Here is a 12500-nt window from a genome sequence, read left to right as displayed (position 1 = left end):
ATTATTTTATACCAAATAATGTATTTCGAAAATCGCGTTGAATCGATAATCGAATCTGAATCGAATCCTTAACCCAAGAATTGGAAGCAAATTGAACCGTGAGTTGCTGTAGGATTCCCAGTAATCTCATAATATTACAACCTTTTTCAGCATAATTAGAAGCTTGTTAAACTAATATGGAACATCTTCTGAAGTTTATGTAGGTTTTATTACAACTTTGGTAATACTCCAATAGAGAAAACATTATTAGATATTTTATAAATAATATGTTTGTGTTATGCCAGCCTATGTAATTATTATAATAATTCAATATTGAAAATATTTGATCTCTCTTTCACTTTCGCTGTCCAGGAATCAAACCCATTTCTTATGCCAGTGGCTCTTAAACTTTCTTTACCAAGTACCACCACAGAAAACAACATTACAACACAGTAGCGTAGTAGGTCTAAGTATTAGAGATGCGCGGATAGGCAATTATTTCATCCGCAACCGCATCACAAAAGTCGTCATCCATCCGCCATCCACCCGAACCAACATTTTATCAAAACCACACCCGCCCGACACCCGCCCGTTGTTATATATCTAATATAGAAGATGCAAGGCATTAGTGAGGTTAGAAAGCTTTTGCCTGTTAAAGAAAGGAGACTGATCCAATGTAGCAGAAACATTCAATGCGTGCCACGCATTAATATCTCTTGGCCACGCATTAGTGGCTAAGAGATATTAATGCGTGATGATATTATTTATCATTATTATAATATTATTGTCATTTCCATTAAGAAAGTGTTGACTATTGTTGCCAATGCCCTCAGATCAGGAGTGCGTTCCTCACACTTTGTGTGTGCAGTTACAGCAAGCAGCACGATGCTTTTAAGAAGTTAAAAAAATGTTTTAGAAAGACTAGGCCTATATTTTCGTTAGGTAAAAAAAATGTTCTGAATTTATTTCAATGAATATTAACTTGTTAACGTTATAATGCTCAAATAGTGACGAGGGCGGGGTGCACAGTGAAACAGTGAACAATTTCGCGACAAAGATGAACCTTTATTGATTGATCTGCAGCCATGACAAAATATCAGACAATCTCCATTGTCAACGACAGGCAGGAAAATAAAGATAAACACACAGCCTATGTTGTAGGCATAGGCACATACGTTTTTAAGTTGAAATAAAAAATAAAAATAAAAAATGTGCCTCATAAGCCTTAGGCTGTCAATCACGCGCACAAACTTAAATTATACAATAACATATATATGTCATCTCTATTTAAACAAAAATAAATAAAATAAATAATAATAATAAATTACCTGCAACTTATTGGCCAAGGCAAATAGCTGAAGGGGGAAAATCAAACCCATCAGACTGCACTTTATCATCAAACTTGAATTATAATGAAAATAGACGGTCGCGACAAACAAAGCAGGATAAATAGCCTTACATTGTCGCCAATCGGAGATGCGCTTCACTTGAAAGCGAGGCCAAATAATTATTCACACATAGTATATCTCGAATAGAAAAAACCCACAATAAACAACGCAATTGCCTTAATTCCTTTGCATTGTAGTGCGCCCAAACAACACGTAACCATCAAAATTATTTAGCTGACCGAACTCAATATAGGTTAGACATGGGCTTATTTGGTATAGCCTAGGTAACGTAGACTAATTCGTTTAACATATCCAACCATATGTCTACTTACTTTTTTTTTTGTTAGCACTATGCAGGAATAAAATGGCATTTACAGTGCCAGGATTCATGCGAGAGCGCCTGGCCTCTAAAATGCGCCCTGCTGCGCTGAAGGAGCGCTCACTTGCGCCACTTGTTGCTGGGACGCGGTGCCATCTTTTTCTTTTTTTCTTCTTCTTCTGTTGTGTTGTGGTATGCTGCAGTGCCTGATGAATAATTGACTGTTTCAAAGAGTGCTGCTCGTTTTTCGTATGTGGGTAACAACATTTAACTATGTATATATATTTCCGAATTGGTTCAACCGCCGCCCGCCCGCATCTATTTAAAATCTATTTTTACCCGCCCGACCCGCGGTTTATCTGCGGACTCCGCGGTTGTGTCCACAAACCGCGCATCTCTACTAAGTATTCATTAAAAACAAGGCAGCAGTTTTATACAAGTTTTGGCCACGGTAACATTACACACAACGCACAAACATCATCAATAATGATACTCCACAAACAGTACATACATATACACTTCTTTGGCGTACCACTAGAGGAAGCCCATGTACCGCAGTTTAAGAATCACTGCCTTATGCCATGAAAAGCAAAAGCCAGTAACAATACACCACACCAAAGATATTTGGTCATGAAAAAAATATATAAATAAATAGAAAAATTATATCTACATCTATATGTATGTATGTATGTATATAGTAATATTTAAATAATTTAATCATAAAATACATTTACTTTTTGATTACAACGTGAACTTTTTTAAACATGCATTTTAATTTGAGTAATTAATTAATTAATTGTAAAATTTTTTTTTTAAATGGGACTTTGTTCTTGTAAAAAATTTAAATAATATAAAATTATTCTAATAATAATAATAAGGGTGTTGCTATCGGTCTGATATCAGCAAAAAAGAAAGTATTTGATTATATTGACTTGCATTTAAAATCTCTGTTATAAACTGTAATACAAGCAGTCATGCAGCGTGTTTATTGTGCAACTCAGTTAACATCTAAATGTCTTCCAATGATCACACAAGTTTGGCCTTTTCTTGTATTTTAGTGAAATCATTTACAAAAGGTAAACATGGCAACTAGGACATAGCAGCTACACAACAGCTAAGCACACAAAAACCCAGAAGCTAGACGTCTTTAAAGGCCTACTGAAACCCACTACTACCAACCATGCAGTCTGTTAGTTTATATATCAATGATGAAATCTTAACATTGCAACACATGCCAATACGGCCGGGTTAGCTTACTAAAGTACAATTTTAAATTTCGCGCGAAATATCCTGCTGAAAACGTCTCGGTATGATGACGTCTGCGCGTGACGTCACGGATTGTAGAGGACATTTTGGGACAGCATGGTGGCCAGCTATTAAGTCGTCTGTTTTCATCGCAAAATTCCACAGTATTCTGGACATCTGTGTTGGTGAATCTTTTGCAATTTGTTCAATGAACAATGGAGACAGCAAAGAAGAAAGCTGTAGGTGGGAAGCGGTGTATTGCGGCAGGTGTTGTGCTGGATAACGCACCCCCGCCGTAGAATGCACCCCCTGACTGGTGTGCCGGATAACACAGCCGGTGTTTCATTGTTTACATTCCCGAAAGATGACAGTAAAGCTTTACCATTGGCCTGTTGAGAACTGGGACAACAGAGACTCTTACCAGGAGGACTTTGAGTTGGATGCGCAGACGCGGTGCCGTGAGTACGCATGCAGCTGTGGCTTCCAAACATTTGATCACTTGCCCGTACGTGCGTGCCGCTATGTGCATGTCACGTACGTAACTTTGGGGACTTTGGGGAAATATATGTGCTGTATGAACTTTGGGGAGGTGAACGGTACTTTTGGCTGTGGGATTGAGTGTGTTGTGCAGGTGTTTTGAGTTGTATTGGCGGGTTATATGGACGGGAGGGGGGTGGTGTTTGTTATGCGGGATTAATTTGTGGCATATTAATTATAAGCCTGGTTGTGTTGTGGCTAATATGTCTTGTGTTTATTTACTGTTTTAGTCATTCCCAGCTGAATATCAGGTCCCACCCGCCTCTCACAGCATCTTCCCTATTTGAATCGCTCCCACTGCCCTCTAGTCCTTCACTCTCACTTTCCTCATCCACGAATCTTTCATCCTCGCTCAAATTAATGGGGAAATGGTCGCTTTCTCGGTCCGAATCGCTCTCGCTGCTGGTGGCCATGATTGTAAACAATGTGCAGATGTGAGGAGCTCCACAACCTGTGACATCACGCGCATATCGTCTGCTACTTCCGGTACAGGCAAGGCTTTTATATCAGCGACCAAAAGTTGCGAACTTTATCGTCGATGTTCTCTACTAAATCCTTTCAGCAAAAATATGGCAATATCGCGAAATGATCAAGTATGACACATAGAATGGACCTGCTATCCCCGTTTAAATAAGAAAATCGCATTTCAGTAGGCCTTTAAGTGTCTTTAATTAAATACTATTGCAGTCTAAAACACCAAATGTGTCAATAAAAACAATTATCAAATAATTTTAGTGGCATACTACTTACTTATTTATAAAGTCTCCAAGGCAAAGGCGTATTAAAAAGTATCCAGTGACAAACGTATCCGCATCATTGAATTTACGGTGTCATGATGAGCTTAATTGAATGAAATTATTATGGCCACTAGGTGTCGCCAAAAAACTCCATTACCACTCCAACTTAAAGACAGCGTAACTCCATCCCAGACCGTTAATAGGAAATAGTTGGTCTCTGTTTCAGTAATTTTACTTGATCGAGCCTTTTCAAAGTATTCACACTACAAAATATCAAGTGAACAAGTTGTATTCGAGCACCCCTAAATAACATAATTACTTTAAAATCATAATATTCTGACATAATGTTAGAGAATAACTTTATCTTCATCACAAATTTAAATGATTTTTTTCCCTAATACTGCCCTAACACCCTTTTTTATAGGGTAACTGATGACATTTTTGTATTTTTTATTTCGGTAAAAAAACTCCACATTTTGGAGATTGATCCTCTTCCCTGGACAATCATTAAGGCTTTTGCTAATTATCTAATGTAAAAGTTACATTTGTTAATTTATTGTTTTGGGCAATATACAATGTGTTAAAGCAGGGGTGTCAAACTCATTTTAGATCGGGGGCCACATGGAAAATCTACTCCCAAGAGGGCCGGACTGGTAAAATCAAGGCACGATAACTTAAAAATAAAGACAACTTCAGATTGTTTTCTTTGTTTAAAAATAGAACAAGCACATTCTGAAATTGTACAAATCATTATGTTGTTGTTTTTTTTTTACAATTAGCTGTTGCCGTTAATAGTATATATACTTTATTTCTCATTATTTATATTTTCTGAATAAATCATGTGATAATGTTCATCAGTGAACTCATTGGTGTTAATTTTAAATTTATCAAGATAAAAAAATTGTATCAAAATCAAATTACAGGGTGTTATTTATGTAGTTTGACAATTTTCCTCGACTGATGTACTAACATCATGTGGTTTATTTTCTACATATACAGCATCATCTATAAAGATACAAATAATTGCTATTGCGACATCTAGTGGACACATTTAGAACAGCTGTTTCTCTCATTCAAACATTTCAGGTGAATTTTTATACTTAGCAAACTCATCCCGCGGGCCGGATAAAACTTGTTCGGGCCGTACGTTTGACACCTCTGTGTTAAAAGTTTCTCTGTGTAAAAAGGGTACAAGTAAGCTTGTAACTAGAGATGTCCGATAATATCGGACTGCCGATATTATCGGCCGATAAATGCTTTAAAATGTAATATTGGAAATTATCGGTATCGGTTTCAAAAAGTAAAATGTATGACTTTTTAAAACGCCGCTGTGTACACGGACGTAGGGTGAAGTACAGAGTGCCAATAAACCTTAAAGGCACTGCCTTTGCGTGCCGGCCCAATCACATAATACCTACGGCTTTTCACACACACAGGTGAATGCAAGTCATACTTGGTCAACAGCCATACAGGTCACACTGAGGGTGGCCGTATAGACAACTTTATCACTGTTACAAATATGCGCCACACTGTGAACCCACACCAAACAAGAATGACAAACACATTTCGGGAGAACATCCGCACCGTAACACAACATAAACACAACTGAACAAATACCCAGAACCCCTTGCAGCACTGACTCTTCCAGGACGCTACAATATACACCCCCTGCTACCCCCTACCCCCAACTCAACCCCGCCCACCTCAACCTCCTCATGCTCTCTCAGGGAGAGCATGTCCCAAATTCCAAGCTGCTGTTTTGAGGAATGTTAAAAAAAAAAAGCACTTTGTGACTTCAATAATAAATATGGCAGTGCCATGTTGGCATTTTTTTTCCATAACTTGAGTTGATTTATTTTGGAAAACCTTGTTACATTGTTTAATGCATCCAGCGGGGCATCACAACAAAATTAGGCATAATAATGTGTTAATTCCACGACTGTATATATCGGTATCGGTTGATATCGGAATCGGTAATTAAGAGTTGGACAATATCGGATTATCGGACATCTCTACTTGTAACAGTTCATTATCATTGTAAAATGTTTGACTAGCTAGTAAAAATAAACAGTAAGGATGATTCGTATTCAGTCATATTTTTTTCATTTTATCAATTTTTCCATTTCCTGTACGCCTGCTTCATGTAACTTGATAGCACCAATCATGAGAGTGCACGCTATCACCATATGCACAACCTGGAAGGAGGCTTTGGGGAGCTAACTACAGAAAATTGTTAAATGAACAAAACTGAGCACTATTATTTTTGTAAGGGACAGACTTTTGTCATTAAAGCAACGAGTTAAGTCCATGTCATGCAGCTTGTTCATGACGTGTGATAAGAATAAAGACCAGGCTACGTGGCGAGCTGGAGATCATGCACACTTCCCTCCACAGCCAAAAGTGGTCCATGCAGCTTTAAAAACCTGCTCCGATAAACATCCAGCTGTGGCACAGGCAAAAAAAGGAGTCTATAAATAGAATAAAAAGCTTCCAGCTCAACAGGGAGGTTAGATTTAAAGAAAAAAAAATTATATAGAGGCTAGATATTTAAATGATATAAATTTGGTGGATGTAACAGCTTTTAATACTATCTTTATATCGGTATAACGCATGTTGATGACACATTCTAGCTGTGTCCCGCAAATTTGACAACACAACAGCTTCCTTGCAAGGCAGCATGCGGCTAATGTCCCTTGACAGTGTAAAGCCACTTCTAAGTCAGCAATCATCGCCTTCATGTCAGAAAATAAAGTATGCATCTAAGTACATATAAGTACATACATTAGACACTGTAGGAGGACACAAGAAGTCAAGCTGACCGCTAAGCTCGAGCTCTTGAACGGATCGATACAAATATGGACAGTTAAAGTAGTACAAACCCTGTTTCCATATGAGTTGGGAAATTGTGTTTGATGTAGATATAAACGGAATACAATGATTTGCAAATCCTTTTCAACCCATATTCAATTGAATGCACTACAAAGACAAGATATTTGATGTTCAAACTCAAACTTTATTTTTTTTTGCAAATAATAATTAACTTAGAATTTCATGGCTGCAACACGTGCCAAAGTAGTTGGGAAAGGGAATGTTCACCACTGTGTTACATGGCCTTTCCTTTTAAAAACACTCAGTAAACGTTTGGGAACTGAGGAGACACATTTTTTAAGCTTCTCAGGTGGAATTCTTGCTTGATGTACAGCTTAAGTTGTTCAACAGTCCGGGGGTCTGCGTTGTGCTATTTTAAGCTTCATAATGCGTCACACATTTTCAATGGGAGACAGGTCTGGACTACAGGCAGGCCAGTCTAGTACCCGCACTCTTTTACTATGAAGCCACGTTGATGTAACATGTGGCTTGGCATTGTCTTGCTGAAATAAGCAGGGGCGTCCATGGTAACGTTGCTTGGATGGCAACATATGTTGCTCCAAAAGCTGTATGTACCTTTCAGCATTAATGGCGCCTTCACAGATGTGTAAGTTAACCATGTCTTGGGCACTAATACACCCCCATACCATCACAGATACTGGCTTTTCAACTTTGCCCCTATAACAATCCGGATGGTTCTTTTCGTCTTCGGTCCGGAGGACACGACGTCGACAGTTTCCAAAAACAATTTGAAATGTGGACTTGTCAGACCACAGAACACTTTTCCACTTTGTATCAGTCCATCTTAGATGAGCTCAGGCCCAGCGAAGCCGACAGCATTTCTGGGTGTTGTTGATAAACGGTTTTCGCCTTGCATAGGAGAGTTTTAACTTGCACTTACAGATGTAGCGACCAACTGTAGTTACTGACAGTGGGTTTCTGAAGTGTTCCTGAGCCCATGTGGTGACATCCTTTACACACTGATGTCGCTTGTTGATGCAGTACAGCCTGAGGGATCGAAGGTCACGGGCTTAGCTGCTTACATGCAGTGATTTTTCCAGATTCTCTGAACCCTTTGATGATATTCCGGACCGTAGATGGTGAAATCCCTAAATTCTTTGCAATAGCTGGTTGAGAAAGGTTTTTCTTAAACTGTTCAACAATTTGCTCACGCATTTGTTGACAAAGTGGTGACCTTTTTCTCATCCTTGTTTGTGAATGACTGAGCATTTCATGGAATCTACTTTTATACCAAATCATGGCACCCACCTGTTCCCAATTAGCCTGCACACCTGTGGGATGTTCCAAATAAGTGTTTGATGAGCATTCCTCAACTTTATCAGTATTTATTGCCACCTTTCCCAACTTCTTTGTCACGTGTTGCTGGCATCAAATTCTAAAGTCAATGATTATTTGCAACAAAAAAAAAGTTGATCAGTTTGAACATCAAATATGTTGTTTTTGTAGCATAGTCAACTGAATATGGGTTGAAAATGATTTGCAAATCATTGTATTCCGTTTATATTTACATCTAACACAATTTCCCAACTCATATGGAAACGGGGTTTGTACTAAGTAACTTTTCAACCTTCATAAAATATTTTCACAACTTTTTGGGATGATAAACCAACTTACAACTATTTGAATGTGTCTTGGCCTGAGGGGTCTGTATTGATTTCACTGGCACTTAGCTACTTTGAGGAGGGTGGCAGGAACCCTGCCATAAAAAAAACTACAAATGTGCTGACTTCCTTTACGGCATACGTCACTACCCCTATCACCATTCGTTAATAAGATGGAAGTCGATGCAAACGCCTACGTGCTGCCGGAAAACAGAAGAAGAAGAATCTTTGTGCAATTACTGCTATCAACAAAACAACCAAAGAAACAAAAAGTTTTTGCCTGAGGAGACAATAAAAGAAAAATACAGCCTGTCCAGATAAAAGGACAGTCAGGCTCAACATTGCCCCGGCTTTCACCCGCTGACCCTTGGCTCTGTTCCTGCTGGACTATTCGATGCTCAGATCAAAATTATATCGTAAATTTAAGTGGTGTCAATAAATAGCCACCAGCGTGACAGTTCGCAGTTTCACACTACTTCCTTTTAAAAAAAACTCCCGCCAGTCTTTCTTTGCTCCGGTTCACATCCGCCCTGATACATTGTTAGTAGTAGCGTCATGTTTGTAGCGCATTCCAAGATAATTTCTTGATAATGTCTGCTTGTCAACATCAACATAGCCATTAGAGACGTAATATTTGTGCCAATATTACAGCGTACATCGTGTCAGTATGACGCTATATGTGCTAGTCATCATGGGAAATGTGGTCTTCTTCTGGCAAAACACTACCGCTTTGGTCCACTGGCCAAATGAGGCTTTAAGATACCAAGTATGGTATCAACATCGATACTACAGTGAGTGGATGGATTTATTTTTTATTCTCACAGTTACTTAGTCATTTTTGTTGTTGTTTACAAATTCTGAAAATAAGTCCCTAGACAGAGGTGGGCTTTAGGGGCAAAAAACAAAGGATTCAATTCAAATCAGAGCCAATAGTAATTTTTGCTTATGTTCAGTTGTTTTTTTTTAAACTCTATTTTGCTCAAAATAATGTATGGTAATAATAGGTAGGTAATAATAAGGTAATAATGTTAATATCTAATTACCATGCTGTGCTTTTGTCTGATTCTAATCGTGTTTAAAAATCCATCCATCCATCCATTTTCTACCGCTTATTCCCTTTGGGGTCGCGGGGGCGCTGGAGCCTATCTCAGCTACAATCGGGCGGAAGGCGGGGTACACCCTGGACAAGTCGCCACCTCATCGCAGGGCCAACACAGATAGACAGACAACATTCACACTCACATCCACACACTAGGGCCAATTTTAGTGTTGCCAATCAACTTATCCCCAGGTGCATGTCTTTGGAAGTGGGAGGAAGCCGGAGTACCCGGAGGGAACCCACGCAGTGACGGGGAGAACATGCAAACTCCACACAGAAAGATCCCGAGCCCGGGATTGAACCCAAGACTACTCAGGACCTTCGTATTGTGAGGCAGATGCACTAACCCAGTGGTTCTCAAACTTTTTTTGTCATCCCCCACTTTGGACAAGGGGGAGTTTTCAAGCCCCACCTGCCCACATCGCCCCAACAGAGCGCTAATGCCAAGCTTTAACATTTTCAAATTTATTGAACATCAAGTTGTATACATTCAAACTCAATAACATAAAATAACATCAAGTTCAATAATAAATAAAATAACTGTGCAGCAGTGGTATAACTTGCATCAAGTTCAATAATAAATAAAATAACTTCCATCAAGTTCAATAAATAAAACAAAAGTGTTATAACTTGCATCAAGTTCAATAATAAATCAAAAAAAGTGTTATAACTTGCATCACGTTCAATAATAAATCAAAAAAAGTGTTATAACTTGCATCAAGTTCAATAATAAATCAAATAAGTGTTATAACTTGCATCAAGTTCAATAATAAATCAAATAACTTGCATCAAGTTCAATAATAAATCAAAAAAGTGTTATAACTTGCATCAAGTTCAATAATAAATAAAACAAAAGTGTTATAACTTGCATCAAGTTCAATAATAAATCAAATAAAAGTGTTATAACTTGCATCAAGTTCAATAATAAATCAAATAACTTGCATCAAGTTTAATAATACATAAAAAAAAGTGTTATAACTTGCATCAAGTTCAATAATAAATCAAAAAAGTGTTATAACTTGCATCAAGTTCAATAATAAATAAAACAAAAGTGTTATAACTTGCATCAAGTTCAATAATACATCAAAAATGTGTTATAACTTGCATCAAGTTCAATAATAAATCAAATAAAAGTGTTATAACTTGCATCAAGTTCAATAATAAATCAAATAACTTGCATCAAGTTCAATAATAAATAAAATAAAAGTGCCACTTTGCAATCTCTGCAAAAAAAAAAGGAGGAGCTATGCATTTGGCAAGACAGGGCAAGTGACAGCACTTTGCCCCAGGAGAGCGACCTTGCTTCACTGTGAAACAGCACAGTGCAGAGAACAGTCGCACTTTCAGTGGTCGTGTTTTGATCAAAATGACCGCGCTCACAACATCTGTTAAAACCTCATTGAGTTCGGGGTTGAGCTGCCTTGACGCGAGTGCTTCCCGGTGAATGACAGTGTGTGCCCGTCAGATTTTTGTTTCTCTGCAGGCGCTGGCTCTGGCTCGACGACCTTTGAGGTGCGAGTCACAAATGTATATATTTGTGTAATTGTGGTCCACACATTAGCCTGCTACCCATCTGCGCGAAAGTTTGTTCCGCTTAGCCCCGCCCCCATTAGTTACTGTTGCTATGTCTGTCAAACTTTCGCTCCTACCGAAAAATATAAAGCCTACAGTAAAAATAGGGACCGGTCATTTCCGTTTATTTATATAGCGGATTTCACAGACAGAATCACAAAGTGATTTACAGTGTGTATAGAAAATGAAAGCATAGTAAAAAATAATAATCTAAGAATATAATAATAAAAAAAAAATTGAAAGTGAAATTTCCTCCCGTTCCTCATGTCTCTATTCCCCACCAGTGGGGCGCGCCCCACACTTTGAGAAACGCTGCACTAACCCCTCTGCCACCATGCTGCCCTGTGTTTAAAAATGTAATCCTTTAATGATCTTAAAAATGTGAAGTATCAGTATTATCTGCCCCTGTAAATACTTGGTATTGGGTCGATACACAAATTTGTAGTATCGCCCAAGTATTGAAACAGCAGAAGACTAAGTTGTTGGTACATTTGAATGGAAATTACACAATATGATACTGCGTAAATCAGCAGCTAAATTAGGAGCTTCTGTAATCCGGTGTGTCTATTATCATTAACATGCACAATGATATATCGTGGTATACATATATCGTTATCGCAGATATATATCTCACAGTATAGATTTTAGGGACTTACATGTCGCTGGCGATGGAGGAGTTTCGGGACATGGATTTGGGCGAGAGGTCGTAGTCGCTGTCGGAGCGATACAGGAACGACTCTCTCCGCTGGCTGTGGACGAAATTGGCCTGCAGGATGAGGCCAGATCCTGGGCTGGCCATCGGGTCCAGTGGGCTGCGACCTGATGAGGTTCCATTGTCTACGTCGAAACTGTGAAGGAAGAAGGAGAAAAACTGTTAGCGAAGCAAAGATGGAGCTAGCATAACATTAAGTAGGGCGCAGGCAGTCCTAATTCTAATTTGGAAGAACACTAACCCGTGCACCTTCACACTGTACATACCTCCACTTCCTGCATATACAGGTGAAACTCTAAAAAAAAATTGTGCAAAGGTTTGTTTATTCCAGCAATTAGATTTACAATGTGAACGTAATATATGACTGTGGGGAGGCGTGGCCGACTCCAAGATGGCGGCGAGGAGGCGTGGCCGGCGGGCCA

At 38.7% G+C, this 12500-nt stretch overlaps 1 protein-coding gene across 5 annotated transcripts in view; it reads right to left on the bottom strand.

Annotated features, from left to right (window-relative positions):
- The window catches only part of pde4d (phosphodiesterase 4D, cAMP-specific), a 475712-nt gene that overhangs the window by 58447 nt on the left and 404765 nt on the right, over positions 1–12500 (bottom strand). For all 5 annotated transcript variants that reach the window (XM_061928988.2, XM_061928989.1, XM_061928991.1 and 2 more), the window contains exon 2: positions 12023–12214. In XM_061928988.2, the coding sequence (XP_061784972.1) occupies positions 12023–12214 (192 nt within the window). The remainder of the gene's footprint in view (positions 1–12022; positions 12215–12500) is intronic.

This window comes from Nerophis lumbriciformis, linkage group LG33 (assembly GCF_033978685.3).
Source record: "Nerophis lumbriciformis linkage group LG33, RoL_Nlum_v2.1, whole genome shotgun sequence".
NCBI classification, from domain to species: domain Eukaryota; kingdom Metazoa; phylum Chordata; class Actinopteri; order Syngnathiformes; family Syngnathidae; genus Nerophis; species Nerophis lumbriciformis.
This window is presented reverse-complemented; position numbering and strand designations above follow the sequence as displayed.